Source organism: Ascaphus truei, chromosome 2, assembly GCF_040206685.1.
Source record: "Ascaphus truei isolate aAscTru1 chromosome 2, aAscTru1.hap1, whole genome shotgun sequence".
NCBI lineage: Eukaryota > Metazoa > Chordata > Amphibia > Anura > Ascaphidae > Ascaphus > Ascaphus truei.
The window spans coordinates 471,291,463-471,319,455 of NC_134484.1; the positions used below are offsets into that span (position 1 = coordinate 471,291,463).

The following is a 27,993-nucleotide window of genomic DNA, read 5'->3' on the forward strand; positions in this document are numbered from 1 at the left end:
ATAGTAACACTATCCAATGAAACCAATTAATTACAACAACATTAATGAATGTAAACATTAAAAGACAAATAAATACATTCAAACAATATCTGAAAGAACCATCGCCTGTAACAGCCTTGCATGGAGATGGCAAATCTCTATGCAAATGTTACAAGCGGCTTTTTTTCCTATCAGCTAGCGTACGTAAAGGTTAAGAACGCTAGCAGGGGGGAATACATTGCACGCACGATATGCCAGTTTTGGTCACGTCCGATAAAAATTGTGCTGAGGGCCTTAGTGAATCGCGCCTCCGCCTTCATTTTTTATCGGACGTGCTAATTATTTTTCAGGCCGGCGCGAAAGCTCGGAGCTTAGTGCATAGCCCCCTAAGTGAGGCAATCTAGACTGATAGCAGCTGGTATAGAAGAAGACAAGAATCATGACAGAAGAGGAGAATAGATTTTACCAGTTGTTTTTATTACACGATACCGGTATATTGGAAACGTCCTACTCTGAACAAGGAAGTGGTTTCTCACTTGTATGAATCATGTGGTGCTTGAGGAGGTAACCCTTATGAGAAAAGCTTTCCCCACACTCTGTACATGTGAAAGGTTTCTCCCCTGTGTGAATCCTGTGGTGTCTGAGGAGGGCTTTCTTAAGACGAAATTGTTCCCCACACTCTGTACATGTGAAAGGTTTCTCCCCGGTGTGAATCCTCTCGTGTTCAAGGAGACGGGACTTTGTTGTATAACTGTAACCACACTCTGGACATGTGAAAGGTTTCACCCCTGTATGAGTCTTTTGGTGTTGGCGGAGGTTGCCCTCAACACTGAATTGTTTGTCACACTCTGTACATGGGTAAGGTTTCTCCCCTGTGTGGATCCTCTGGTGTTTGAGGAGGTTGCTCTTCCGTGAAAAGCTTTTCTCACACTCTGTACATGGGAATTGTTTTGCCCCTGTATGAATCATCTGGTGTTCGATGAGGCGGACATTACTAATGAAATGTTTCCCACACACTGTACATGAGAATGGTTTTGCCTCTGTATGAATCATCTGGTGTTTGAGGAGGCTGCCCTTCATACTGAATTGTTTCTCACACTCTGTACATGGGAATGGTCCTGTCCCTGTGTGAGTCATCTGGTGTCTGAAGAGGCTGATCTTCCGTGAATAACTTTTCCCACACTCTGTACATGTGAATGGTTTTACCCCTGTGTGAATCCCCTTATGTTCAATGAGGCCAATCTTCCGAGAGAAACATTTACCACACTCTCCACATTTGAAAGGTTTCTTCCCACTATGAATGTTCTGGTGTTTGAGGAGATATCCCTTACTGCTGAATTGTTTCCCACACTCTTTACATTTGAAATATTTCTCCTCTCTATGAATATTCTCGTGTCTTAGGAGGCACCCCTTAGTACTGAATTTTTTCCCACACTCTTTACATTTGAAATGTTTCTCCCCTGTATGAATATTCTCGTGTCTTAGGAGGCTCCCCTTAGTACTGAGTTGTTTCCCACACTTTGTACAAACAAAGGAATACTCTGCTGACACTGGTTCCTTGCATGTGTCTAACGTGTGGCAGGAATCATTGGATTTTGGCACTTCAGGGCTACGAGGAATCAGATGGTTTCGGGACATATCAGAGCTCTCGCTGTGCTCCTCCTTCAGGAAGTTCTCTAACAGGAGTAAACAAAAAATATAGAACTGAAATTATTTATCTGTAAATCAAAATGACTGAAAGCAAAATACTAATAAAATAATTTGCAAAATGTACTTTATCACTGCTTAATTAACAATATTCACTTTTTAACCCATAGTTTTGTTTTTTTTTTTTTACATACTGTTTATTGATTTTTCAGAATATAACATACAATTATCACATGAATACCGTAAAAAGCGTAGTGTGGGACATACAACATCCATACCGACAGGGGAAAGGACAGACAGGGAGGTATTGGGGTAGGAAAAAAAAGGGGTGGGGGGGAGGAAATCTCTGTAATGCTCCATGTTCTCCGTTCCTGCATAGATGGTCCAGTATCACGTATAACCGTGTCTTCGTGGCATCGGGTAGTGGGGGGGGGATCGTCTAACCGCTCTTGGCGACCTCGTGGGGCGGGGCTATTAGCACCCTCACGTGTTACTAACCTCAGCTCATGGCTACCATCCAAGGAGAACTCACCTGTTCTTATCAAAGCCATACGGAGGCATTGCTCACCCCTGGGATATCTGTCTGTGCCAGCCAAGGCAGCCAGACTTTTTGGAAAATTGGGCCAGTGTCGTTGACCAGACTTGTCAACTTTTCCATCTGGCAAACGAACCAAATTCTGTTTCGAATTTTATCTATTGATGGAATTGCATTTTGCTTCCACAGTGCTGCGGTCTCGCACCTCATAGCCGTAGCAAAGTGTGCAATTAATTTGTTCCCTGATCTAGACACGTCCTTAGTGGGTTTACCTAACAAACACCCACGGGTCTAGTTGAATTTTGAGGCCCAAAAAAAGCCTCTGAAGCCAATCTCTTTTTTGGGTCCAGACGGGAATGAGTCGTGGACAAGACCACAGCATGTGCACCAGATCTCCCTGTTCCCCGCACTGCCTGGGACAGAGCGGGGAAGGTCCCGCTATGAATTTTGCCAGTCTAACTGGGGTGAGATACCACCTCATTAATACCTTATATGAGTTCTCCTTCAATGTCGTGCAAATCGAGCTACTGGCCGCAGCCTTAAAGATCGCTGTCCAGTCTTCATCTTCTAGTGGCCCTGTCAAGTCTGTCTCCCATTGTGTCATGAACCTGGGTTTGTGTGTGCTGTCGATATCAGACCTGACCACCTCCTTGTACAAAGCAGAGATGAGTCCCCGTGTATCGGTGCCCGGATCACAGAGCCTCTCAAAATTTGTTAGCGGTGGTCTGTTTGTATATTTGGTGTAAAATGACCGGACCTGGAGGTATCTAAAAAATTCTGTGTTGGGGATGTCAGTTTCTGACTGCAATACTGCACCGACACACTTTATTCGAGCAAATACCCAGTATGTACCTGGCAGATACCTGGAATGCGCCGCTCCTCACCTCTAACAAGCCCCGTTGCGTTTGCCTTCCCAGCCTGGGTTCATGCCTGGCTGACGGGCGGCTGATCTGTTAAATGATAATGATTAGGATTTAATAGGCTGCAATGCTTCGCGTGTCTACCAGATGGCATAAATTCATGAATTGTAATGCAGTATATATATATATATATATACTGTGCAGTATTGCAGCCAGCGGGAATAAAATGCTTCAATCCCTGCCTGGAAAATAACCCAATGCACTCGGGCAGAAAACAGTCACAAACCTCAATACACCCGAGTATACCCGAATTCGTGGGACTAGCCGAGCTCGAATAAAGTGTGTCGCCAGTGTAGATCGAATGGTTTGATAGTGTCTCGCCCCTCCAGGTCTTTCAACCTTCTGAGCCCCATGTTTTGCCATAGTGTGAAGTTCTTACCATCTAGCCCTGGAGCAAAGTCCGGATTCCCATATAAGGGAGCCATTAAAGTGTGTTTTGAGGTTAATGAGTGATTACTTTTAGCCGCCTTCCAGACCGACAACGAGTTGAGCACCGAGGCCAGCGGGTTCTGTAGGTCTTTTAATCTAGATTTAGGATACCAAATTAAGTCCTTGATCTCCAGCGGGGCGCATACCACCTTCTCCAAAGCCACCCATCGCCTTTGATCTGGGTCTCCATGCCACTGTGTAATTTGACATAATTGTGCCGCTTTATAGTATGCCAGCAAATTTGGCACCGCCAACCCCCCGGATTCTCTAGGTCTTTGCATAATCGTCATTTTTACCCGTGGTGATTTGTTTTTCCATATAAATTTCGTGACTAAATTCTGCAGACCCTTGATCTCTGATCGCACCACCAGTATCGGAAGAGTTTGAAACAGATACAATAAGCGGGGGAGAAGGTTCATCTTTACACAATAGATTCTGCCCATCCATGAGATTCCGAAGGCGGACCAGGCTCTGAGATCCTTCATCAGGTCCCTCAAAAGCCTTAGATAGTTCGCCTGATAAAGAGAGGAACTCTGTTTGGTAAGGTGTACCCCTAGGTACTTTATAGATTTAGGCTGCCATTGAAAGTTAACGTTGATCTCTATTAATTTCTCCATATCTTTCGGCATGTTGAAACTGAGTGCCTCAGATTTGGTCTGGTTGATCTTAAAACCAGAGATTCGTTTGAATCGTTCCAGGAGGGCGAACAGATTGGGTAGTGAGGTAAGCGGCCTTGCCAGTGTCAAGATGATGTCATCTGCGTAGAGCGCCACTTTATGCACCTGTGAGTGTATTTGGATTCCCGTTATGTCCTGGTTGCTACGGATGTGTGCTGCTAGCGGTTCCACGCATAGGGCAAACAACAGGGGCGAGAGTGGGCAGCCCTGTCTGGTTCCGCTTTTGATTTGAAACAGTGCCGACGGGAAGCCTTGGTGAACCACCTTGGCAGTCGGAGTTGTGTATAATGCTTTTATTGCCCCTAGGATTTTCCTCCCGAATCCAAAAGCTCCAAGCGTGGACTCCATATATGGCCAGTCTATCCTGTCAAAGGCTTTCTCCGCGTCTAGGCTTAGTGCCAGGCCGCGGTCCCGTTGGCATTTATGAAATCAATGATATCTATTATCCTTCTGGTGTTATCGGCCGCTTGTCTATCTCTAATAAAGCCAACCTGATCCGGGTGAATGAGCCTCGGCAGGACAGCACTCAATCTATTGGCCAGTAATTTGGAATAAATTTTGACGTCTGAATTGATTAGTGATATCGGCCTATAACGTTGGCAATTTGTGGGATCTTTATCCTTCTTATGAATTATAGATATCGACGCCTGGAGCAACTGGTCCGAGAAGGGCTCCCCTGCCAGTACTCCATTGAATACTTTGAGCATGTGCGGAGCTAAAATCCCGATAATTTTTTTATAATACAGATTAGAAAACCCATCTGGGCCTGGGGCTTTTGAGGGTTTTAGGCTTTTAACGACTCCTATTAACTCCTCCAATGTGAAATCGGTCTGAATTGCCTCACGCTCCAGTCTGCTCAACCTGGGTAATTCTGCCTCTTGCAGGAATGACTGCAGTATGGAATTAGTCTTTGTGTTATGTGCCACCTTCTCCCCGTTGTATAGCTGCTCATAATAAAGTCTAAACTCTTCCACTCTGCGTTTGGGGTTGGAGGACATTTCTCCCGAGGTGGTCCTAATTGCCTGTATTATAATTTGGTTGCTTATTGCGAATCCTGTTAGCTAGCATGGTGTCAGGCTTGTTGGCTTTCTCAAAGAATTTCCTCTTTGTCCAGCTCAAGTCTTTCTCGGCCCGGGATGTGAGGAGGAGGTTAAGCTCAATCCTTACGTCCTTCAGCTCCTTTAGAGTGTCCCCTCTACCTGATCGGCTATGAAGTGTAGAGAGCTCATGTAACCTTTTATATAGTTGAGTCAATTTGGCTTCCCTTAGCTTTTTCCGTCTAGCTGCTAGACTAATCAGTGTTCCGCGCATTGTGGCCTTGTGAGCCTCCCACAGTGTAATGTGAGATTCCACACTGCCCGTGTTCAGCGAGAAAAATTGCCTAATCTCTTCCTTGATCGTCTGTGCGAGTTCCGGAATCTTAATCAGGGATTCGTTCAGTTTCCAGTTTGCTCCGGGACTAATCGGCCTAATTTGCGTGTATCTCAGCTCTACTGATGCATGGTCCGACCATGAAATATCATGAATTATAGTGTGGGAGATCTGAGGGACCATTCTACCTGACACGAAGAAGTGGTCAATCCTGCTGTAACTGTCGTGGGGGTGCGAGTAAAATGAGTAGCTACGCTCACCAGGGTGTTGTTCCCACCAAATGTCCACCAGTCTGCCTCTCCTTAACCCTTCTAGGAGCGTTGTAGCCCCCGACTGTCTTTCCCTATCTTGTCTTGGGGATCTGTCTATGCGGGGGTCCATTACTTTGTTGAAGTCTCCTGCGATTATTATATTGCCTACCACCCAGCGGTGAAGTTGGAGGAAAAACGCCTCAAAGAACTGGGGATCTCTCTCACACGGGGCATATATGCATGCTAGGGTCACCCTACACTGCTGTAGCAGTCCCACCAGGATAATGTATCTACCGTTAGGGTCTCGCTTTATCTGTTCGACTTCAAAGGGGACTCTATTGTGAAATAGTATAGCAACCCATTTCTTCTTCTCTTTAGCTGAGGCGAGGTAAAATTTTCTAAATTTTTTGTCTATAAACCCTGGGTTTTGTTTGGCGCTATAGTGCGTCTCTTGGAGAAAGAGAACGTCTGTTTTCCTGCGTTTGAACTCCGCAAAGGCGCTTCTGCGGGGAGTTAAAACCCCTAACATTTTGTGATAAGAACGTTAGTGCCATGTGTGTATATATAGATCCTGCGTATACATGGTGAAGTCGAGTCCTACCCGTGCCTCGTGTCCAAGTGGAGCGCCTGGAGCGGCCGAATCGTTTTCTCATTGTCTTTGCATTTCCTCTGTGGGAGCCTGGGGATGGGGAAGGGAAACACAAAGGGGAATGACAAGAAACACATATCCATACAACATAAACATACGAAACCAACTTGGTCCTAACCGACCTATGGTTTGCTGCCCGGAAATATTGTCCATGCCGTGGACTCTTCCTCCCTCCTGTCTAGGCTCGTGGGGCTTGATCCTGCCCACGAATTCCCGGGTCTTTGACTGGGCTGTGGTTTAAGACCGCAACCCAGCCCCATGGGCACATGCCAACAAGCGGAGACGAGGGCAGACACCTGCCCCCCCGCCAGCGAAGCACACATAAGATAATATTTGTTTCTAACACAAAACTCAGATTAAAACTAATCTAACTCAACCGGTAAATGGCTTTGTCTGTATCTTAACTGCGTGGCTAACTGCGCTTTGATACCAACTGCTTTATCAACTCTCATCTATACGCTATAAAAAGAATAACTAAGGGTTACTAAGGTTTGCTAAATCTACCTAAGCTGGGACCCTTTCTAACTTTGCCCTACTTGTGCAGCCTGCCCCCAGGTGACTGTTCCTCTCTGCTGCGGGCGCAAGCTCCCTCACTATTCCAATATTAACTGTCCCTAATCTTAAATGCATCCGCGCCTAACCACATTTCCCGCCCCTCGCCTCTCGTGTTCCCTGCTTCCAGTCCCCCATCAGGTGTCCTGCTGGGCCTGAGGCCCGAGTCCAGTCCCCCCCTCCCACCTCCCGGCGTGGGAATTCGCGTACCCTCCGGGGAGCCCCCCCCAATCCCTGCCTTGAGCCTCCAGTACACTGCGAGTGCTTCCGGCGCTGTCACTTCCGGTCCGACGGGGCTCCGTGGGGATCCGCCCCCCGGTGTCATCGTCGTCGGGGACGCACATCCGCCCGCGAGCAGCAGAGGGAAGCAGGCGTGTCCTGAGGGTGGAGCCGGCCGGAGCTCCGCATCTTCGCGCCAAAACGATGTCTGCCATTCTTTTCATCGCGCCTTCACCTGCTCGTCCTGCGTCTCTTGCATGGCCCCCATTTTGGTGAGTAAAGGCTTAATTATTTTCAGCAAATGCTGGCTCCTTCTTAGAGGTGTGATGTTTTAAGATCGGGCTTCAGCGAGGGGAGGGGAAACGGGCCACAACTCGGACAACCCATCAACAGAGGGGGACATCCAGGGCCAGACACAGGCACTTTGGGACTGTTTTAGGGGAGCAGACCAGGCGAAGTTCAAGTGGGTCTCGGGGTTCCTGCCTTTTACTTTCTCTGACCTGCCGCTGGGCCCACTTTTTCCCATTCTGTCGGTCGGGGTGGACGGGCCTCTGGGGCCTCGGGTATCTGCAGCGTCTCAGGGAGACCCAGCCTCTTCAGAAATTCCGGACCCTCCGACAGCTGTTTGAGCGCATGTGACCGGCCATTCTGCAACACCATCAGCGCAAAGGGGAAGGCCCACTTATATCTGATCCCCCTGTCCCTCAGCAGTCTGGTAATGGGTTGGAGGGTCTTCCGACGTGCTAGCGTTATTGGGGAGATGTCTTGGTAGATGGCCATTTCCACCCCCTCGAACGGCACGAGCGGAGTGGCCCTGGTAAGCCTGCATATTTCTTCTTTAGTGGTGAAGTGGTGGAGGCGGAGGATAATATCCCTGGAGGGATTGTTGGGCAGGGGACGGGCCCGGAGAGCACGATGGCACCGGTCCATGACCAGTTCAGCCTCTGTTTTCCCCGGCATGATGGATGACATCCATCTGTGTTGAGTAGCAGCTCCGGGTCCAGGATCTCCTCTGGGATTCCCCTGACCCGTAGATTGTTTCTTCTGTCCCGGTTCTCACTATCTTCGTGGCGCTCCTCCAGCTCTGCTACCCGCCTCTCTAGTTTAGTGATCCGGGAGCTGGATTCTCTCTGGCACTTGGTGGTCACCTCCATCTTCTCCTCTAAGTCATTCGTGCGGGTGCCGATGCTGAGGTGTTCCACTTCTCCTCGGAAAAATGTCTTCAGGTCGGAGAGAAGCTGTGCTATTTCTCTCTTGGGCGACCCAGTATACTCCTCTGTAGCTATTTCTAGCTCCGGTGCAGAGTCAGAGTCTGTGGCCGCCATGTTTTCAGTTTCCCGTGTCTTCTTCGTCCCGGAGAAGTGTGCGCGGACATCCACCTTTTGTTTGGGCTTCTTGCGGGTCGTCGCCATCTCCGTGTGTCCGGGGTGACTTGGGGATCTTGGGGCAACTTTTTAATTTCGGCTGTGTTAGATTTTTCGCTTTAATTTTATTGATTTTCGCCGGCGGGCAGTGGAGCTGTCAGTTTAAGCCTCCATCTCCATACCCGTCGCGCATGCGCCCCCCTTTAACCCATAGTTTTAAGGTTGTGGCCCCTTGATGGAGGCCACCAAAGACCTGAAAGTTGTTTCAAAAAGCTCAGTGATTTAATTTTAAAACATATCATTTGTATTTATTACTGTATTGATTGCCTAAAGCAGGGGTCTGCAACCTTTCAATGAAGAGCCATTTTATAAAAAAATCCTTTGTCCAAAATATTCCGAGAGCCGCAAAACATGCATGAAAATTACATCCCCACAAACACATACATAATCTGTACATACTAATAGGTATATACTGTATAAGCATTAACATACGACAAACTTACTTTAATCAGAATAAGGGAATATAAAAAATATGTGGGGGGGACAAAATGCATCTCAGAATGAAAAGTCCCGTTAGGTTTTATTATTGTTTTTCCGTGCAAAACAGTGTAATTTTCAAATAAACACATACACTAACTACCCCACCTCCCCTTTCCCCCCCAATTACATGCACACTACTACCTCCTCCAAATACACACACACATACACTACTACCCACCCAAAATACACACGCACACTACCCCCTCCCCCCCCCCCATATGTATACAGCAAGAGACAAAAAGGCTCCAATAATTCATCCGACTGGACAAGTCATTTGGTACAGTACATTACAATGTATATTATCTGTAATGTTGTTGACTGCAAGACAGGATATGAACCCACAGGGCAGAGGTAGGGAGTAGTACACCGACCTTGGCCTGGGATCTGAAGCCTGCGATGCAGTTGTAGTCAAGTCCAATTCCGGGGTCGAGGCAGGCGGCAGGCAGGGATAGTCAAGTCCAAGCAGAAGTAAAGCACAAGCAGGCAATCACTGAGGCAAAGGCAGAGCTCAAACAGAACCAGGTACAGAGTACTTTGCACAAGCAACGTCAGGGAGCAACTGCCTGCTATTTAAAGGCCAGAAGAAGCTGCTGGCAATGAGGGCTAGAGAGAGGCTGCCTTCCTGTCAGGAAATGAGGGGCAGGAATTGCCAGGAAGCAATATGGTCACGGTAGCTTCACTGAGGATGTGAGGTCACTTCCTGTGGGCAGCCATCTTAGGTATCCAGACAGATCCCTTATAAATTATCTATATACAGCCTTTATAAAAATGGGTCATTTAGTTAAATACTTTGGCCCAAATATTTGAAGAATACGTAACAGTTGACCCATTTCAGTAGGTTCTACACTACCAATATTATACAATCGTATGTATTTCTTCCACGGCATAGAGAAAAGAGAGGAAATGAAAATGCTACAGCATGGAGTGCATGACAAACATGCGGTGCCTAAAGGGTTAAAATCTAAGCAGCACTATATGTGCTATGTATGAGCTACAGTGCCATTAAAATCAGAAGTGCCCTAATAATTATCTTAATATATAAAATCGAAAGGTTTGTGCTATCTGCGGTGAATCTGATTGGTCCTCAGCCTCTGGCCAATCAGATTGTGGTTCTGACGTCACCCAACTGCCACTCTCTTCCCCCTCGGACACACACCTCTCTCCCCCTCCCCGGCGCTCAGCTCTCTCGCCCTCCCCGGCGCTCAGCTCTCTCCCCCTCCCCGGCGCTCAGCTCTCTCTCCCTCCCCGGCGCTCAGCTCTCTCCCCCTCCCCGGCGCTCAGCTCTCTCCCTCTCCCCGGCGCTCAGCTCTCTCTCCCTCCCCGGTGCTCAGCTCTCTCTCCTTCCCCGGCGCTCAGCTCTCTCTCTCCCCGGCGCTCAGCTCTCTCTCCCTCCCCGGCGCTCAGCTCTCTCTCCCTCCCCGGCGCTCAGCTCTCTCTCCCTCCCCGGCGCTCAGCTCTCTCTTCCTCCCCGGCGCTCAGCTCTCTCTTCCTCCCCGGCGCTCAGCTCTCTCTCCCTCCCCGGCGCTCAGCTCTCTCTCCCTCCCCGGTGCTCAGCTCTCCCTCCCTGGCACTCAGCTCTCTCTCCCTCCCCGGCGCTCAGCTCAGCTCTCCCTCCCCGGCGGGGGGACAGGCAGTGAGCAGGCACGCAGCGCCGAGTACCTAAGATGGCGGCGCCCGGAAGGACCCCCTTCCTCCCTCGCGGCGCCGAGTGCCTAAGATGGCGGTGCCCGGAAGGAGAGGTGACATATCTGTGTGTGTGTGTGTGTGTGTGTGTGTGTGTGTGTGTGTGTGTGTGTGTGTGTGTGTGTGACACTGTGTCACTGTGTGTGTGTGGGACACTGTGTGTGTGGGACACTGTGTGTGGGACACTGTGTGTGTGTCACTGTGTGTGTCACTGTGTGTGTGTGTGTCACTGTGTGTGTGTGTGTGTCACTGTGTGTGTGTGTGTCACTGTGTTTGTGTGTGTCACTGTGTGTGTGTGTGTCAGACACTGTAGGGTGGGGACCCCCCTCCCTCCTGTCCACTGTCCCCCCCCTCCTGTCCACTGTCCCCCCGCCTCCTGTCCACTGTCCCCCCGCCTCCTGTCCACTGTCCCCCCGCCTCCTGTCCACTGTGTCCCCCGCCCCCCTCCTGTCCACTGTGTCCCCCTCCTGTCCACTGCCCCCCCCTCCTGTCCACTGCCCCCCCCCTCCTGTCCACTGCCCCCCCCCTCCTGTCCACTGTCCCCCCCTCCTGTCCTCCTGTCCACTGTCCCCCCCTCCTGTCCACTGTCCCCCCTCCTGTCCACTGTCCCCCCCTTCCTGTCCACTGTCCCCCCCCTCCTGTCCACTGTCCCCCCCCCTCCTGTCCACTGTCCCCCCCCTCCTGTCTACTGTCCCCCCCCCTCCTGTCCACTGTCCCCCCCCCCTCCTGTCCACTGTTCCCCCCCTTCCTGTCCGCTGTCGTCGTCCCCCTCCTGTCCACTGTCCCCCCCCTCCTGTCTACTGTCCCCCCCCTGTCCACTGCCCCCCCCTCCTGTCCACTGTCCCCCCCTCCTGTCCACTGTCCCCCCCCTCCTGTCCACTGTCCCCCCCCTCCTGTCCACTGTCCCCCCTTCCTGTCCACTGTCCCCCCCCTCCTGTCCACTGTCCCCCCCCTCCTGTCCACTGTCCCCCCCCTCCTGTCCACTGTCCCCCCCCCCTCCTGTTCACTGTCCCCCCCCTCCTGTCCACTGTCCCCCCCCCTCCTGTCCACTGTCCCCCCCCCTTCCTGTCCGCTGTCGTCGTCCCCCTCCTGTCCACTGTCGCCCCCCCCCCCCTCCTATACACTGTCCCCCCCTCCTGTTCACTGCCCCCCCCCCCCCTCATAGCGGGAAATTTAACTCACGGGCAACGCCGGGTCTGTCAGCTAGTTTAAAATAAAATAAAAACGGATATACTTCCTCAAGATAGTTCTTTTTAGATCCTTCAAGCGAGTATGATATTGCCTCTAGGAGCATTTAGAGGAGCGAGTGTAGGAGCAAAGCATTCATGTATGGCAGTTAAACCAAGGTCTGGGGTTAGAAGGGTGAAAGTGACAGAGAAGAAGTGGGGCATGTAGATCTTTAGAGGAAGATAGGGCAAAATTAGACTTCATAACAAGGTTGTCCGGGTCAGTAGAGGAACAGACAGAAGAGGGAGGAGAGCAAAGTGGAGCTGAGAGCGTTTGGCTTAATGAAACGCAGGCCTCTACAGAACGGAGGGGTAAATGGAAGTGAAAAGGAGGATTCAGAGATGAGATGAGGTGATGAGGTCAGGGAGAGGAAAGGGTAAATAGAGAAATTAGAGAGGGTCAAGCTTCTGAATTGATCTTGGCATTTAGAGGCTATGAGCATAGGCAGAATACACTGGTCAAACAGTGAAAGGTGATCTGCAAATTATTGTTTTTTTCCAAATGTGCTCCATCTCATCCGTTGAAGGTCAGGGACCCATTTCCAAACTTTATACTTAATTGAGAGCCATATTACTCCACTATGCTGCACGTGGCTTTTCCAGAACACCCAGCAGGCCTACGGACTTCCTATGAGAGGTAATTAACCCTGAATACTCCTTTAATGTGACTACATAACTATTCCTAACTGAACGTGAAAAGTAAGTGATTGTACGTGATTATTAACCTGGAGTGCTGGAAACAGTTTTTGCTGCTACCAATGTTCAAACCTCAATAACAATAATATTATCATAACAACAACAACAACATTAATAAAACACATGATTTTCAAAGGTTATTAGAACATGTAGCTTGTAATTCTATTATTGCATTAATATTATTTTCCCCAATATTGTAGACGTCAGTTAATTTTTTAAACAATTTGAATACAGGCAAGTGGGGTTATAAGGGTACTTACCACCAATAGGAAATGAATCCATTTCAATCTTTATGATTGTCAGACTTTCCTCAGTGTTCGGCTCTTCTTTCTCTGACTTAACCTCTACAGTCTGTGGCACAACCACTGGAAAACATGGCAATAAGAAAAATCCATCATGTTAAGATGGGAGTGGGGGCTCTTCTTCTGAAATCTCCTCTGATATAGAATAGTAGCAAAGAATTGTAAAGAAATGTGTTACTGGCCCTTCTGGCAGAAAATTACTTAAAGAGTTGAAGACATATCTTACCTGCTGGTGGTTCTTTGAGGGGAAAAAAAGTATAGCCCCCTCTAGGTTGATTACTGGTTTCTATCAGCAGTTTTTCCCAACTCCAGTCCTCAAGTACCCCTAACAGTCCAGGTCAAACTGAGTGAGCTACAGTACCTTTACTAATGTGAGCATAGTCTTAAAACCTGGACTGTTACGGGTACTTGAGGACTGGAGTTGGGGTTAATTATGATAATGGATTGTGTGGGCCCCAGGTTTAACTCCTCTGCTTTCAACATCATGATCTGTGATGTCAGCATGGAGGATATAAACAGCCACATAATTTGTTCTACAAGCAGGTTCACCTGTCTCAACTGAGGCCTTCATGCAAGTTCTGTAAATATGTTGTGTGTGTCTAGTCTGCAGCAAGGTATGTTCTGTCATTATTTGTTATTTTATAATGTGCCCAGTTCTTTAGTAAGCGCTTGTTAGAGAATCGTAAAAAAGTCCATTGAAACCCAATTTACTGTAATTGTATTTTCTTGGAGAGTCCTTCCATGGCAGTGCTCACCAATGGGTTTAGTTCCACCCTCCAGCTGAGATAGGACAGAAATCTACCTGTGGAAGGACCATAAATAGCTCTTTCTTTCCTCCCCAAGTAGCCTTGGTACAAAAGCTGAAATATATAACTAGAAACATCTTCGATCTAAACTTTGAGAGGGAATTGGTGAGCACTGCCAGGGAAGGACTCTCCAGGAAAAGAAAATTACAGAAAGTTATTATCAATTTTCTATTTCAATGTTGTCCACATGCAGTGATCACCAATGGGACTTGCCAAATCAGTACCCACATAAAACAAAAGGGAGAGGGCCTAGAATAAAACACCAACACTTATATATGATTTTTATTTAAGTGGTGACAACTGACTGCAGGACCTTTCTTCCAAAGCATGCGTCTGCGGAGGCTTGTACGTCCAAACAATAATTCTTACTAAATGTATTACTTGACGTCCATACTGCTGCCCTGCATAATTCTGTGGGGGAAGCCTGCGCCTTCGCTGCCCATGAGGTGGCCATGGCCCTTGTCGAATGTGCGTTTACCAGATCTGGGTATGGGATATTTTGAATAGTATAGGCCTTCCTGATAGCTGTTACAATCCATTGACCTTGTCTTGATGAAAAATAAGGAAAGGTTTGTTAATGGACAAAGCTTGTAATTCACCAATCCTAAGTGCCGACGTTACTGCTATAAACAGGAAATCCATGCCTGAAGCTTGAGAAAGCAGTTCAAAAGGGGGCATCTGTTACAGCCCATAATACCAATGACAAATCCCAAGCCGGAACTAGGTCCCTCTTTTGTGGATTGATTTTCTTCCAAGCTTGGAAAAATCTACTTATGAGATCTATGGCGGTCAAAAGTCTCCCTAGTAGAGCCAATAATGCCGACACCTGAGCCCTTGTTCTAGATCTTCTTGCAAAAACTCTAGTTTCAGGAATAGGTGGCTCCAAGAAGCTTACACCTTGTTGCTCACATTACTGATGGAATTGCTGCCAGATTCTATGATATACTGTAGAAGTAGTTATTTTCCTTGCAGCCATTGTCTGTGCCACCTTGTGCGACAGCCCGCTTGATCTGAGCAGCTCCCACTCTACCTCCATGCAAACAAATTTCATTCCCCTCGTCTGGGATGTTGCACTGGACCCTGGAATAGGAGGCCTTGAAACATCGGCAGTTGTCACGGTTTGTCTAGCAAAAGTTGAATTACCTGTGGGAACCAGGCTCTGCATGGCCAGTTCGGGAGTACAGCCACTACATGTGCCTTAAAAAGGGAAAAGAAACAAGCGCAAAAAAACTGTGAGCTAGAAGGATACGTTATAGTCCAAATATATGAATTTCCTTGATGGGTGCCGCACCGGATAACAAATGGGTTCGTTCTGGGCCACTTGAGTAGTTGAGGAAGAAGGTTCCAAATGCACACAATTTCATCAGAATTGGAAATATATAAAGAAAAAGAAAAAAAGCACACAATAGTGTAATACTGTATCTAACAGTTAGAGCAGAGAAAGTATTGCACTCACATGTCAAGCGGGCATTTTGGTTACTATGTTTAACCACACTGATGTTGTAGATTCTCCGTTAACAGGACAACTCTGGTGATGTGTACCGTCTCCAGTGGCAGGACTCGCAGTATCATACAGGATCACCGGTAGCAGGATATTTGTCGCCAGGTAAGAGATTGGACCAATCTCGACAAATATCCTGCTACCGGTGATCCTGTATGATACTGCGAGTCCTGCCACTGGAGACGGTACACATCACCAGAGTTGTCCTGTTAACGGAGAATCTACAACATCAGTGTGGTTAAACATAGTAACCAAAATGCCCGCTTGACATGTGAGTGCAATACTTTCTCTGCTCTAACTACGTGTGCCTCGTATTGTCCGATTTTCCTGAGAACTCTTGGGAACAGAGGAATTGGTGGGAACAAATGCGAGTTGGAATTTCCATGGAAAGGACACGGTGTCTACTGTGGTAGTTACTGGATGAAACATTCTTGAGCAGAGTTTTTATAACTTAAAGTTTCCTGATGTTCTTCCCCATGTTGCGACTAATTGATTGAAAGTCTGTTTGCAGGACGCACAATTAGACCTGCGCATGTCCGCATACGCGAGCACATTGGGAATATCAAAAAGGAATTATTAACCCACAGTGTTCCAAAACATTTTAAACGGATACATAAGGGGGATCCTTAATGTTTAAAATATAGAGTGATAGTGTGTCCAAATAAAATCGGAGAGGTGGGGACATTATATGGACCCTATCACTCAGGGAAACTTTGGGGATTTTTACATTAAAAACACTAATACCAGATGGGTTACATGCTGAAATACAGACGGGATCTTTTAATTTTTAAGATTAAAAAATAAATAAACTTTATTTTTATATTTGTTTTTTTAATATAATTATGATCTTATTTGATATTAATCTCTGTTCTTATCTCTTATCTCCCTTCAATTGTTATACTGATTTGTTGAGAATATGTAAAACCTAGGTTTGAATCTCTGACTTGAGATCTTTATTAGTGTATATATACTACCATAAGTATTATTCTGAGTCACTTTGATGTACTTTGTAATTGGCTTGTTATGAAGCATTTTCTGTGTTGCTAAATAATTTATGTATTTTAGCTACTATGTTAAATTGTTTTTATTTTCATGTTGTATTTAGAATGTATGTGTTTATTTTACATGTGTTTTACAATTGCTTCATTTATGTGTTTAATTAGAATTTATATAATAAAGAAGTTTTCTGACTAGTCAATTCATATTAGGATTGTATGGATGTCAATTAGAATTTGAGGTAGATATAGGTATTCCATTAAAGCAGTGATTATAAACTCCAGACGAAGCCATATGGCGAAACACGGAGTTTGGAGCCAGAATCCTATCACAGAGGATAGGGAGGTGAACAGAGGTCCGGAGAGCAGCTCCAGTTTTTGCAGCCCCACATGTCGCGAGACTCGTGAGGTCACTACCAGGAAGTGAATGCTGAGTGAGCCGGCCTTCCCCTAGGACACGAAGAGAGGGAGAGACACAGAACACCAGGGACTGCGCAGCACCATCGAGGATCACCCCCAAAGACCCCTGTACATTGTCTTTTCAAATCATTGGGAATCTGAGTTTGACCATTGAAGTTTTATACGTTTTGGGAGAAATACAATGTGTACAACCTACACCAGTGATTCCCAACCTTTTTTGTTTGGAGGAAACCTTGAAGTATTTTGAAAAATCTCGGGGAACCCCTATCTGGCTGACACATATTAGGCTGCGTTTATAGTGCTGGCAACGTCGCGTCAAAACAAATGTATTGACACCGTCGCGTGCGCTTATAGTAGGAGCGACAGGACGGCGCGGCGGCTTGGTCACGATCGCTGGAAGTCACTTCAATTTGATTTTTCCAGCGACCGCAGCATGACGTAAGCGTCGCCGGGACTATAAGCGCGGCCCTAGGTTAATTTCACCCCTCACGAGCCACCTCTATTTCCCACCCTCTACCCATGTATTTCTCTCTCCTCTGTCTGACCCACTCTCCTCCCCCTCCCGCCTCGCATGTATTTATCTCCCCTGCATCTCACTCCCTCTTTTCCTCACTCACTCCCCCCTCTCCTCTCACTCGCTCCTGCCTTCAGTCAATTACCCCACTCACACAATCCCCCCCACAAAATACAAACCAAAAAACACCACCCCTCTAAATACAAGTAACCCCACCCCGCAATACATAATAAAAATACCCCGCCCCGTCAATACATTTTTAAAAGACCCCCACCGCCTCAATGCATTTTAAAAAAAAGACACCCAATACATTTTTAAAATACACCAAAATACATCATTTTTTTTTTAAATCGGGCGGCACGGGTAAAATTATCATCATCATATATCCCCCAGCACCCCTCATATCACCCCACCCGCTTCATCTCCCTCACATCCCCCCCTGCCCTGTATGTCCCATCTCCCTCACATCACCCCCTGCCCTGCATGTCCCATCTCCCTCACATCACCCCCCTGCCCTGCATGTCCCATCTCCCTCACATCACCCCCACCGCCTGCATGTTCCATCTCCCTCACATCACCCCCACCCCCTGCATGTCCCATATCCCTCACATCACCCCCTGCCCTGCATGTCCCATCTCCCTCACATCACCCCCTGCCCTGCATGTCCCATCTCCTTCACATCACCCCCTGCCCTGCATGTCCCATCTCCCTCACATCACCCCCTGCATGTCCCATCTCCCTCACATCACCCCCTGCATATCCCATCTCCCTCACATCACCCCCTGCATGTCCCATCTCCCTCACATCACCCCCCTGCATGTCCCATCTCCCTCACACCACCCCCTGCCCTGCATGTCCCATCTCCTTCACATCACCCCCTGCCCTGCATGTCCCATCTCCCTCACATCACCCCCTGCATGTCCCATCTCCCTCACATCACCCCCCCTGCATGTCCCATCTCCCTCACACCACCCCCACCGCCTGCATGTCCCATCTCCCTCACATCACCCCCCTGCATGTCCCATCTTCCTCCCATCACCCCCTGCCCTGCATGTCCCATCTCCCTCACATCACCCCCACCCCCTGCATGTCCCATCTCCCTCACATCACCCCCTGCCCTGCATGTCCCATCTCCCTCATATCACCCCCCTGCCTTGCATGTCCCATCTCCCTCACATCACCCCCCTGCCCTGTATGTCCCATCTCCCTCACATCACCCCCTGCCCTGCATGTCCCATCTCCCTCACATCACCCCCCTGCCCTGCATGTCCCATCTCCCTCACATCACCCCCACCGCCTGCATGTTCCATCTCCCTCACATCACCCCCACCCCCTGCATGTCCCATATCCCTCACATCACCCCCTGCCCTGCATGTCCCATCTCCCTCACATCACCCCCTGCCCTGCATGTCCCATCTCCTTCACATCACCCCCTGCCCTGCATGTCCCATCTCCCTCACATCACCCCCTGCATGTCCCATCTCCCTCACATCACCCCCTGCATATCCCATCTCCCTCACATCACCCCCTGCATGTCCCATCTCCCTCACATCACCCCCCTGCATGTCCCATCTCCCTCACACCACCCCCTGCCCTGCATGTCCCATCTCCTTCACATCACCCCCTGCCCTGCATGTCCCATCTCCCTCACATCACCCCCTGCATGTCCCATCTCCCTCACATCACCCCCCCTGCATGTCCCATCTCCCTCACACCACCCCCACCGCCTGCATGTCCCATCTCCCTCACATCACCCCCCTGCATGTCCCATCTTCCTCCCATCACCCCCTGCCCTGCATGTCCCATCTCCCTCACATCACCCCCACCCCCTGCATGTCCCATCTCCCTCACATCACCCCCTGCCCTGCATGTCCCATCTCCCTCATATCACCCCCCTGCCTTGCATGTCCCATCTCCCTCACATCACCCCCCTGCCCTGCATGTCCCATCTCCCTCACATCACCCCACCCCCTGCATATCCCATCTCCCTCACATCACCCCCCTGCCCTGCATGTCCCATCTCCCTCACATCACCCCCCTGCCCTGCATGTTCCATCTCCCTCACATCACCCCCTGCCCTGCATGTCCCATCTCCCTCACATCACCCCCCTGCCCTGCATGTTCCATCTCCCTCACATCACCCCCCTGCCCTGCATGTCCCATCTCCCACACATCACCCCCCTGCCCTGCATGTCCCATCTCCCTCACATCACCCCCCTGCCCTGCATGTCCCATCTTCCTCCCATCACCCCCTGCCCTGCATGTCCCATCTCCCTCACATCACCCCCTGCCCTGCATGTCCCATCTCCCTCACATCACCCCCCTGCCCTGCATGTCCCATCTCCCTCACATCACCCCCCTGCCCTGCATGTCCCATCTCCCTCACATCACCCCGCCTGCCCTGCATGTCCCATCTCCCTCACATCACCCCCACACCCGCATGTCCCATCTCCCTCACATCACCCCCGCCCCCTGCATGTCCCATCTCCCTCACATCACCCCCGCCCCCTGCATGTTCCATCTCCCTCACATCACCCCCTGCATATCCCATCTCCCTCACATCACCCCCCTGCCCTGCATGTCCCATCTCCCACACATCACCCCCCTGCCCTGCATGTCCCATCTCCCACACATCACCCCCCTGCCCTGCATGTCCCATCTCCCTCACATCACCCCCCTGCCCTGCATGTCCCATCTTCCTCCCATCACCCCCTGCCCTGCATGTCCCATCTCCCTCACATCACCCCCTGCCCTGCATGTCCCATCTCCCTCACATCACCCCCCTGCCCTGCATGTCCCATCTCCCTCACATCACCCCCCTGCCCTGCATGTCCCATCTCCCTCACATCACCCCGCCTGCCCTGCATGTCCCATCTCCCTCACATCACCCCCACCCCCCGCATGTCCCATCTCCCTCACATCACCCCCGCCCCCTGCATGTTCCATCTCCCTCACATCACCCCCTGCATATCCCATCTCCCTCACATCACCCCCCTGCCCTGCATGTCCCATCTCCCACACATCACCCCCCTGCCCTGCATGTCCCATCTCCCTCACATCACCCCCCTGCCCTGCATGTCCCATCTTCCTCCCATCACCCCCTGCCCTGCATGTCCCATCTCCCTCACATCACCCCCTGCCCTGCATGTCCCATCTCCCTCACATCACCCCCCTGCCCTGCATGTCCCATCTCCCTCACATCACCCCGCCTGCCCTGCATGTCCCATCTCCCTCACATCACCCCCACCCCCCGCATGTCCCATCTCCCTCACATCACCCCGCCTGCCCTGCATGTCCCATCTCCCTCACATCACCCCCACCCCCCGCATGTCCCATCTCCCTCACATCACCCCCGCCCCCTGCATGTTCCATCTCCCTCACATCACCCCCTGCATATCCCATCTCCCTCACATCACCCCCCTGCCCTGCATGTCCCATCTCCCACACATCACCCCCCTGCCCTGCATGTCCCATCTCCCACACATCACCCCCCTGCCCTGCATGTCCCATCTCCCTCACATCACCCCCCTGCCCTGCATGTCCCATCTTCCTCCCATCACCCCCTGCCCTGCATGTCCCATCTCCCTCACATCACCCCCGCCCCCTGCATGTTCAATCTCCCTCACATCACCCCCCCTGTATGTCCCATCTCCCTCACATCACCCCCCCCCTGCATGTCCCATCTCCCTCACATCACCCCCCCTCCTGCATGTCCCATCTCCCTCACATCACCCCCAACCCCTGCATGTCCCATCTCCATCACATCACCCCCTGCCCTGCATGTCCCATCTCCCTCACATCACCCCCCCTGCATGTCTCATCTCCCTCACATCACCCCCCTGCCCTGCATGTCCCATCTCCCTCACATCACCCCCACCCCCTGCATGTCCCATCTCCCTCACATCACCCCCACGCCCAGCATGGCCCATCTCCCTCACATCACCCCCACCTCCTGCATGTCCCATCTCCCTCACATCACCCCCTGCCCTGCATGTCCCATCTCCCTCACATCACCCCCCCTGCATGTCCCATCTCCCTCACATCACCCCCACCCCCTGCATGTCCCATCTCCCTCACATCAACTCCCCAATACATATCAAATATACCCCCACCTCCACAATATATTTAAAATATACCCCCACCCTCCCAATACATTTAAAATATCCCCCATCATCATGATCTCATCTCCCCAGGCTGGCCCCCATCACCATCTCATCCCGCCCCCCATTATCATCTTATTCCCCCCCATTGTCATCTTCTCACCCTGGCCCCCCCATCCACTCACCATCTCATCCTGCCCCCCCCCCATCCTGTCACCATCTCACCCTGGCCCCCCCTTCCTGTCACCATCTCACCCTGGCCCCCCCATCCTGTCACCATCTCACCCTGGCCCCCCCATCCTGTCACATCTCACTCTGCCCCCCCCATCCTATCACCATCTCACCTTGGCCCCCCCATCCTGTCACCATCTCACCCTGGCGCCCCCCATCCTTTCACCATCTCACCCTGGCGCCCCCATCCTTTCACCATCTCACCCTGGTGCCCCCCATCCTGTCACCATCTCACCCTGATGCCCCCATTGTGTCACCATCTCACCCTGGCGCCCCCTATCCTGTCACCATCTCACCCTGCCCCCCCCCCCATCCTGTCACCATCTCACCCTGGCGCCCCCCATCCTGTCACCATCTCACCCTGCCCCCCCCCATCCTGTCACCATCTCAGCCTGTCCGCCCCCCCCATCCTGTCACCATCTCACCCTGCCCTCCATCCTGTCACCATCTCACCCTGCCCCCCCCCCATCCTGTGACCATTTCACCCTGCCCCCCCATCCTGTCACCATTTCACCCATACCCCCCCATCCTGTCACCATCTCACCCTGCCCCATCCCCCAATCTGTGTCCTTACCTTATTTCTAGGAAGGACACAGACTTCTCAGGGCCGCCGGGGTGTAGCTCCGCCCCCGCTGTCCTCTGATTGGCTCTCCGCTTCTCCAATCAGGGACAGGCTGCACAGACTCAGGAGTGCTCCTGCCCGCAGCCGCCTCCAGTCTTAGCACTGCCTGCCGCACCAGCCCTCGCGCTCCCTCTCCGCAAAAATGGTACACATGCACGCGCTAGAGCCCTAGTAGGGTCTTCTCTCTCTCGTGTTATCCAATATGTATACCCTGACAGCACCACTCTAGAAAGTTATAACCATATCGGTAGGCTGGGCAGGCACTCTGTGTGTTTTTGTGTCTTCCTGCTCCCAGACACAGTTCCTGTTTGCCCACTGGGTGTGTTTTCTGTCTGCTCTGGGTTTTCCTCTTCTCCTCTTGGTGCTTCTGTCCTCTGTCCCTGTCTGTCTTTATAGTTTCCTGTTCTTCCTGGCATTTGCTTTGTGTTCTCTGACCTCTGCCTGAACCAGTCCTTGTACTTTGTGCGTGCCCCTGAATAAAAAGGCCCTTGTCTGCACTAGGCTTTTCTTCATCTGTTCTTGCACTGCCCCTGCGGATTTCCAGCTGCCGACCCCGACCATGATTTTTATCACCTGCCCTGGACCCCTGCTTGTGAACCCATCTGATTATTGCCACCAGCCCTGGACCCTTACCTATGAACCAGACGCCTCCTTGCCTGCCCCCTGCTGTTTTGGCCACTGAGCTCCTACCTGCACTGGAAGTCTTGAGTCAAAGCAGCTTTTTTTGTCTGGCTGGGACCGCTCTCCATTGGACCAGGAAGGAACTTGAATAGGCAATCTCTAAGTTCCGAAAGGGAATGCTCGTCCTCGGTCTGTAAGATCTCTCTTCCTGCCTTGAGAAGTGGCTAGACCAAAAGTGGACGATTCTTCCTCTGCTGAAAACTCATTCTCTGAAGATTCCATTTCCAGTTCCAGTATGGAAAATAGCTGAAGCGCTCAAATGCAGGTATATCTCAAAATGATAATAAGCCAGACCACTGTACCAGGGTACTAACAATTAATATAGTACCTATTGTATCATATAATGGGTACTATCCTCCTGAAGACAGGTGGTGTGTGGTGCAACCCACTCACCATCAATCTCATTCGCAGGTTCCCCTGAAAAATATACAGATACTCACATCCTGGTAGGGCAGGCAGGCAGGCTGTGCAGCTACTCAATGCAATACAGGGAAAAAGGAGACCAAAAAGCGCACCAGCACAAACGGAGCAGGAAGAACCCAGGACAAAAAATGATTAAAAGGGCACTTTAATGTGACAAAAGACCCATCCAACTCGTTTCGAACGTCACAGCGTTGAAAAACGCTGTGACGTTCGAAACGCGTTGGATGGGTCTTTTGTCACATTAAAGTGCCCTTTTAATCATTTTTTGTCCTGGGTTCTTCCTGCTCCGTTTGTGCTGGTGCGCTTTTTGGTCTCCTTTTTCCCTCCATTTCCAGTTCCATCCTGCTGAATTGTTCGCCCTCTGAATTCTCAGAAGATTAATCTTGTCAGCTTTCCAGGCTAGTAAATGATCTTGTCCGCTTCTGGCCTGTCATGGAAAGACTTTAAAGAGGCTGCTTCAATGACCTGGGTTAGTTACCATGTTGTGCATCCATGACATGAAATCCGACATAGGATCAATTGGGTTTTTGCCGCATACCTTCGTTCTAACAGTAGATTCTGTAGATGCTCTGGCCACTGGAACCTCCTGTTATAAGCCTGGAGTACTGACACAATATGTATATCAGTAATTATAGCCATCTCTTTTTTTTAAAACAAAAATCACAAGAGTACTGCTACTAACTTTAGGGCAATCATTTCAGTGCAGTTGTATACTGCTCAACCCCCTTATAACGCTGTGCTTGTGGTCCAAAGAATCGAATTGCGCTATAAGCGGATCGCGTTAGAAATAATGTACAATTGTATGCATTGTACAATAAAGTATTAAAGATACCAATAATTGTGTTGTTATAAGCGGATTTGCGTTGTAACGGATCGCGTTATAACGGGGTTGATCTGTATAATGTAATGATTTTGGAAAGGTCAGTTGATTATAATATGCATACATGCAGAGTATAAAAGCAGGGGTTGAATATTGTAATTTTGACATAAAGGAAGAAATGTCATAAGATCTACAGTAGTTTGTCAATCCCTGTGTTATTTCAAGTGTCACACTTGTGGGTGTTGTGTTTTTGCAGATCTGGCTGCTGCCAGTTGACTTTGAGCCATGAACACACACACACACACACACACACACACACACACACACACACACACACACACACACACACACAATGATACAACTTTCTGCAGTATTTGCATGATGTTATCTGCTCGACCTTTCTCCATTGTGAGCATTGTGAGCAGTGCCTATACAATCAGTTCTTGGTTATGCAACGGAATCCGTTCTGGAAGTAGCGTTGGATAGTGAAACCGTTGTAAAGTGAGTCCCATGTTAATCCGTGGCGGTTAGCGTTGGATAACGCATTTAGGAGTTGGATAACGCATTCTGGCGTCGATAAAACAGCCCTTAGGGTTGCATTGTAAAGCGTTGGATATGCCATTAGTTGTAAAGTGAAACGTTGGATAACGAGGACTAGCTGTACGTATGGTAGGCTTACAGCAGTTACACCTTTACTTGTTGCACTTGAGCAGACTAGTGTGTACTGTCCTCTACACTTCTTAATCCTCCTGCGAGAATAACAGGGCAGCGAGAGCATGTGCTTGTTTGGCAATTTTAAATCCTCAGTTTATTTTAAATATCTTCTCTGACACCATGCGGCTTTGCGCACTCTTCCTCCCTGCTACTCGTGCGTCCACGTGGTACCAAGCACTCACCTGCCGAAGCGGCTTCAGGAGCTGCGAGCCGAAGCGGCTATTTGCAGCATGACCGTCTTTTGGCCCCCGGAAGAGCCAACTCCTTGGAGCGCGGCCATCCAGGCAATAGCATGAGAGAGAGGCAGACAACTCCCCTGTATCGATAACAAGGTAATCAGGTAAGCCCCCAATATACTACGTAAAAACCACTAACCTCTACCTCAGCTAGGTAGGACAGAAAAAAAAATACCTGGGCAGGAAAGGATGGCAAATTATGGTCCTCCCACAGGTAGATTTCTGTCCCATCTCAGCTGAAGGGTGGAACTTGTCCCTATGGCAGTAGTCACCAATGGATTAACAGGAAACTAATATGTATATATATATACGTATATATATGTATATAATATATTCTCATGATTACCTTGTTGCTGCTTGTGAGTGAGTGGCTGATTCAATATATTGATTGGCTGATTCAATATACGTTGATGATATATATATATATATATATATATATATATATAGCCAATTATGAAAGTTCTTAGCACATCGCTGTCTCCATGAAAGAAGTTTCCATTTCGTCCTTGGCAACGGGTAACACAAGATAAGTACCTCCTCTAGATAGGACCGGAACCTACTAGAGGATGATTCTCTAAAGCGCTTATATTTTGCTGCGTGTATTGTGTCATGTTATCTGTGTATATCTATGTGAAGTGTTTATAGACTGCGTTCAATAAACATACTTTGGTTTATAAAAGAGCCGTTTGTATTCCACATTTTAATCCAATCCCGGCCCACACCATCTATATGGCTGAGAGACTGAGCATTTACCTTATGGATTATTCTGATGTGACGCCCTTGTAGAGCCGTGAAAGTTAGGGGTTTATACAAGATTAGTTTGGGTGTTCAAGTCGCATAACTGCAAAATACCAGATATTCCCTCCTTGCAGATTTGAAAGCCACCAAAATAGCTCCCCTACTCACTTAACACGTGTGGATCCATGCTGGTAGTGAGCAGCGCTCCTCTGGAGGTGCTGAGATATGAGGTTCCTTGATTTATATTTGTTGGATATCAGCTGTGTCTGGATAAAAAAAGAAACAGAAGAAATGTTTTGTTTTATTGGACAAATTTACAGAATTTAGTATAAGCTTCCAAACCTAAGATTTTGAACACAAAAACAACCCAAACATCAGAGGCACCTAAACAAACATATGGTCCATCCTCAAACAGGAACTTAATTTCAAACAGTGCAAAATCCATCAGTGGTGTAGGATTATGTAACGCAATTATGTAGTAAAAAAAAAAAGTATAAAAAGTCAGAGATCAACAGCCATAGAATAGCAAAGTCATTTTAATAAAACATATTAATATACTGTCCAGTTCTATACTATGAATAAAAGAAGCAGATACATCTGGTGCTCCAGTTTGGCGTTAGAGAGACTTTGATAAAAGCTCCCGATACGCTCTCCGGTCCAGCAGTTCTGTTCCACACTGACACCGTCTCTCTATTATTTTATACAGTGAGAAGTGGGCAATGCAGAACATGCAGTAACTCCCTCTAACCTGACCCCACTTCTCACCATATTACATAGGGGTTTGATCGCCTCACCCCCTTATCGTCTCATTTTCTTATCAGTTGTCACACATGACACACTAGTGAGCCTGTGACTTGTGTATGTGACAAGGGTTAATACACACAGCCATCGAGCTGACCCACTTCTCTCTCTGCAGGGTCCCTAAAATGAGTAGTACAGTGGTGTGAAAAAGAAAGAACACCCTCTTTGAATTCTATGGTTTTACATATCAGGACATAATAACAATCATCTGTTCCTTAGCAGGTCTTAAAATTAGGTAAATACAACCTCAGATGAACAACAACACATAACATATTACACAGTGTCATGATTTATTTATCAAAAATAAAGCCAAAATGGGTACAGTGTGTGCTGGGGGATAATGGTGAGAGGCAGGGCTGCAGACCTGTCTAAGGCTGCGTCCATAGAAGGACGAGCCGTGCTGAGCCGTGCGGACGCTCAGCGCTGAGCCCCTGCATCCTCAATGAAGATGTCTTTAGAGGGGGCTCACGCGAGCGTCCGCAGGCGTGCTGAGTTGGATTTTTCAGCCGACAGCCAAGCTGTTTTTCAGCGCGCTGTCAGCTGAAAACATCCAATCAGCGCGAAGCAGCGTCAACGTCACGGCGCCATGACGTTGACGTCAGTGCATCGCGGGCGATTGGCCCAGCGACGTCACTGCCCCGCCTCCCACCACCTCCTTTCGCCTCCCGATCGCGCCTGCTGGCTCGCCTGCATGTGCATGAAATCGCACAGCTTCAGCAGGCGAGCCTCAGCGTCCGCGCGCCTCAGCACTGCTCCCCCCTCTATGGCCCCAGCCTAAGACATGCAAATCAGCACACAGTAATATTTCCATTTGCTATATGCTTTACAGTGGAGGGTTTTTGTCACTTTTTTTACCCACCATAACTGTGTGTGTTATAGATCATAAATAGGGATTAAGCAGATATATAATATATTCTCATGATTACCTTGTTGCTGCTTGTGAGTGAGTCCTGCCGGCCTGTGATTACTCCCTGTATTCCTCCCTCACTGGTCCCAGTCCCCTGCTGCCCAGTACATTAGTGGCTATTTGCCCAGACTGCAGATCTCAGGAGGCCGGGATGTGAGCAGCTAATGAATGTCTGAAGCTTCCTATTGTGCAGGAGAAGAGGACAGTCCCACTACCCTTATGGGGGTTACTGCCCCGTTTATCCTCTGCCCCTCCTTTATCAGCCCCTCAGCAGCTGCTCATTTCTCCTGCATGATAACACAGCCCTGTCTGTACCTGGGGAGGGGACACCTCATATTTATTCGTCTCTCTCCTGTAAACCAGATATTCCCTTCTGTGTCCCTCCCATCCCCCTGCTAGCTGGTCCTCCCCTCTCTCCTGTGGTCCCTCCCCATTCTAGCTGTG

At 49.4% G+C, this 27,993-nt stretch overlaps 1 protein-coding gene across 6 annotated transcripts in view; it reads right to left on the reverse strand.

Moving 5' to 3' along the window:
* LOC142488359 (uncharacterized) overlaps positions 1–27,993 on the reverse strand; it is a 34,086-nt gene that overhangs the window by 904 nt on the left and 5,189 nt on the right. Inside the window, exons 1-5 of one of the 6 annotated variants that reach the window (XM_075588785.1) lie at positions 27,569–27,952; positions 26,010–26,107; positions 12,999–13,103; positions 6,411–6,488; positions 1–1,655 (exon numbers count right to left, since the gene is read on the reverse strand). The exon at positions 1–1,655 is cut by the window's left edge and continues 904 nt beyond it. In XM_075588785.1, coding sequence (XP_075444900.1) covers positions 487–1,655; positions 6,411–6,488; positions 12,999–13,103; positions 26,010–26,028 — 1,371 coding nt within the window. In that variant the 5' untranslated portion in view covers positions 26,029–26,107; positions 27,569–27,952 and the 3' untranslated portion in view covers positions 1–486. Of the gene's footprint in view, positions 1,656–3,013; positions 3,099–6,410; positions 6,489–12,998; positions 13,104–22,919; positions 23,214–26,009; positions 26,108–27,568; positions 27,953–27,993 lie in introns of those variants that run through there. The other 5 variants (XM_075588786.1, XM_075588787.1, XM_075588788.1 and 2 more) reach the window with 5 other exon arrangements.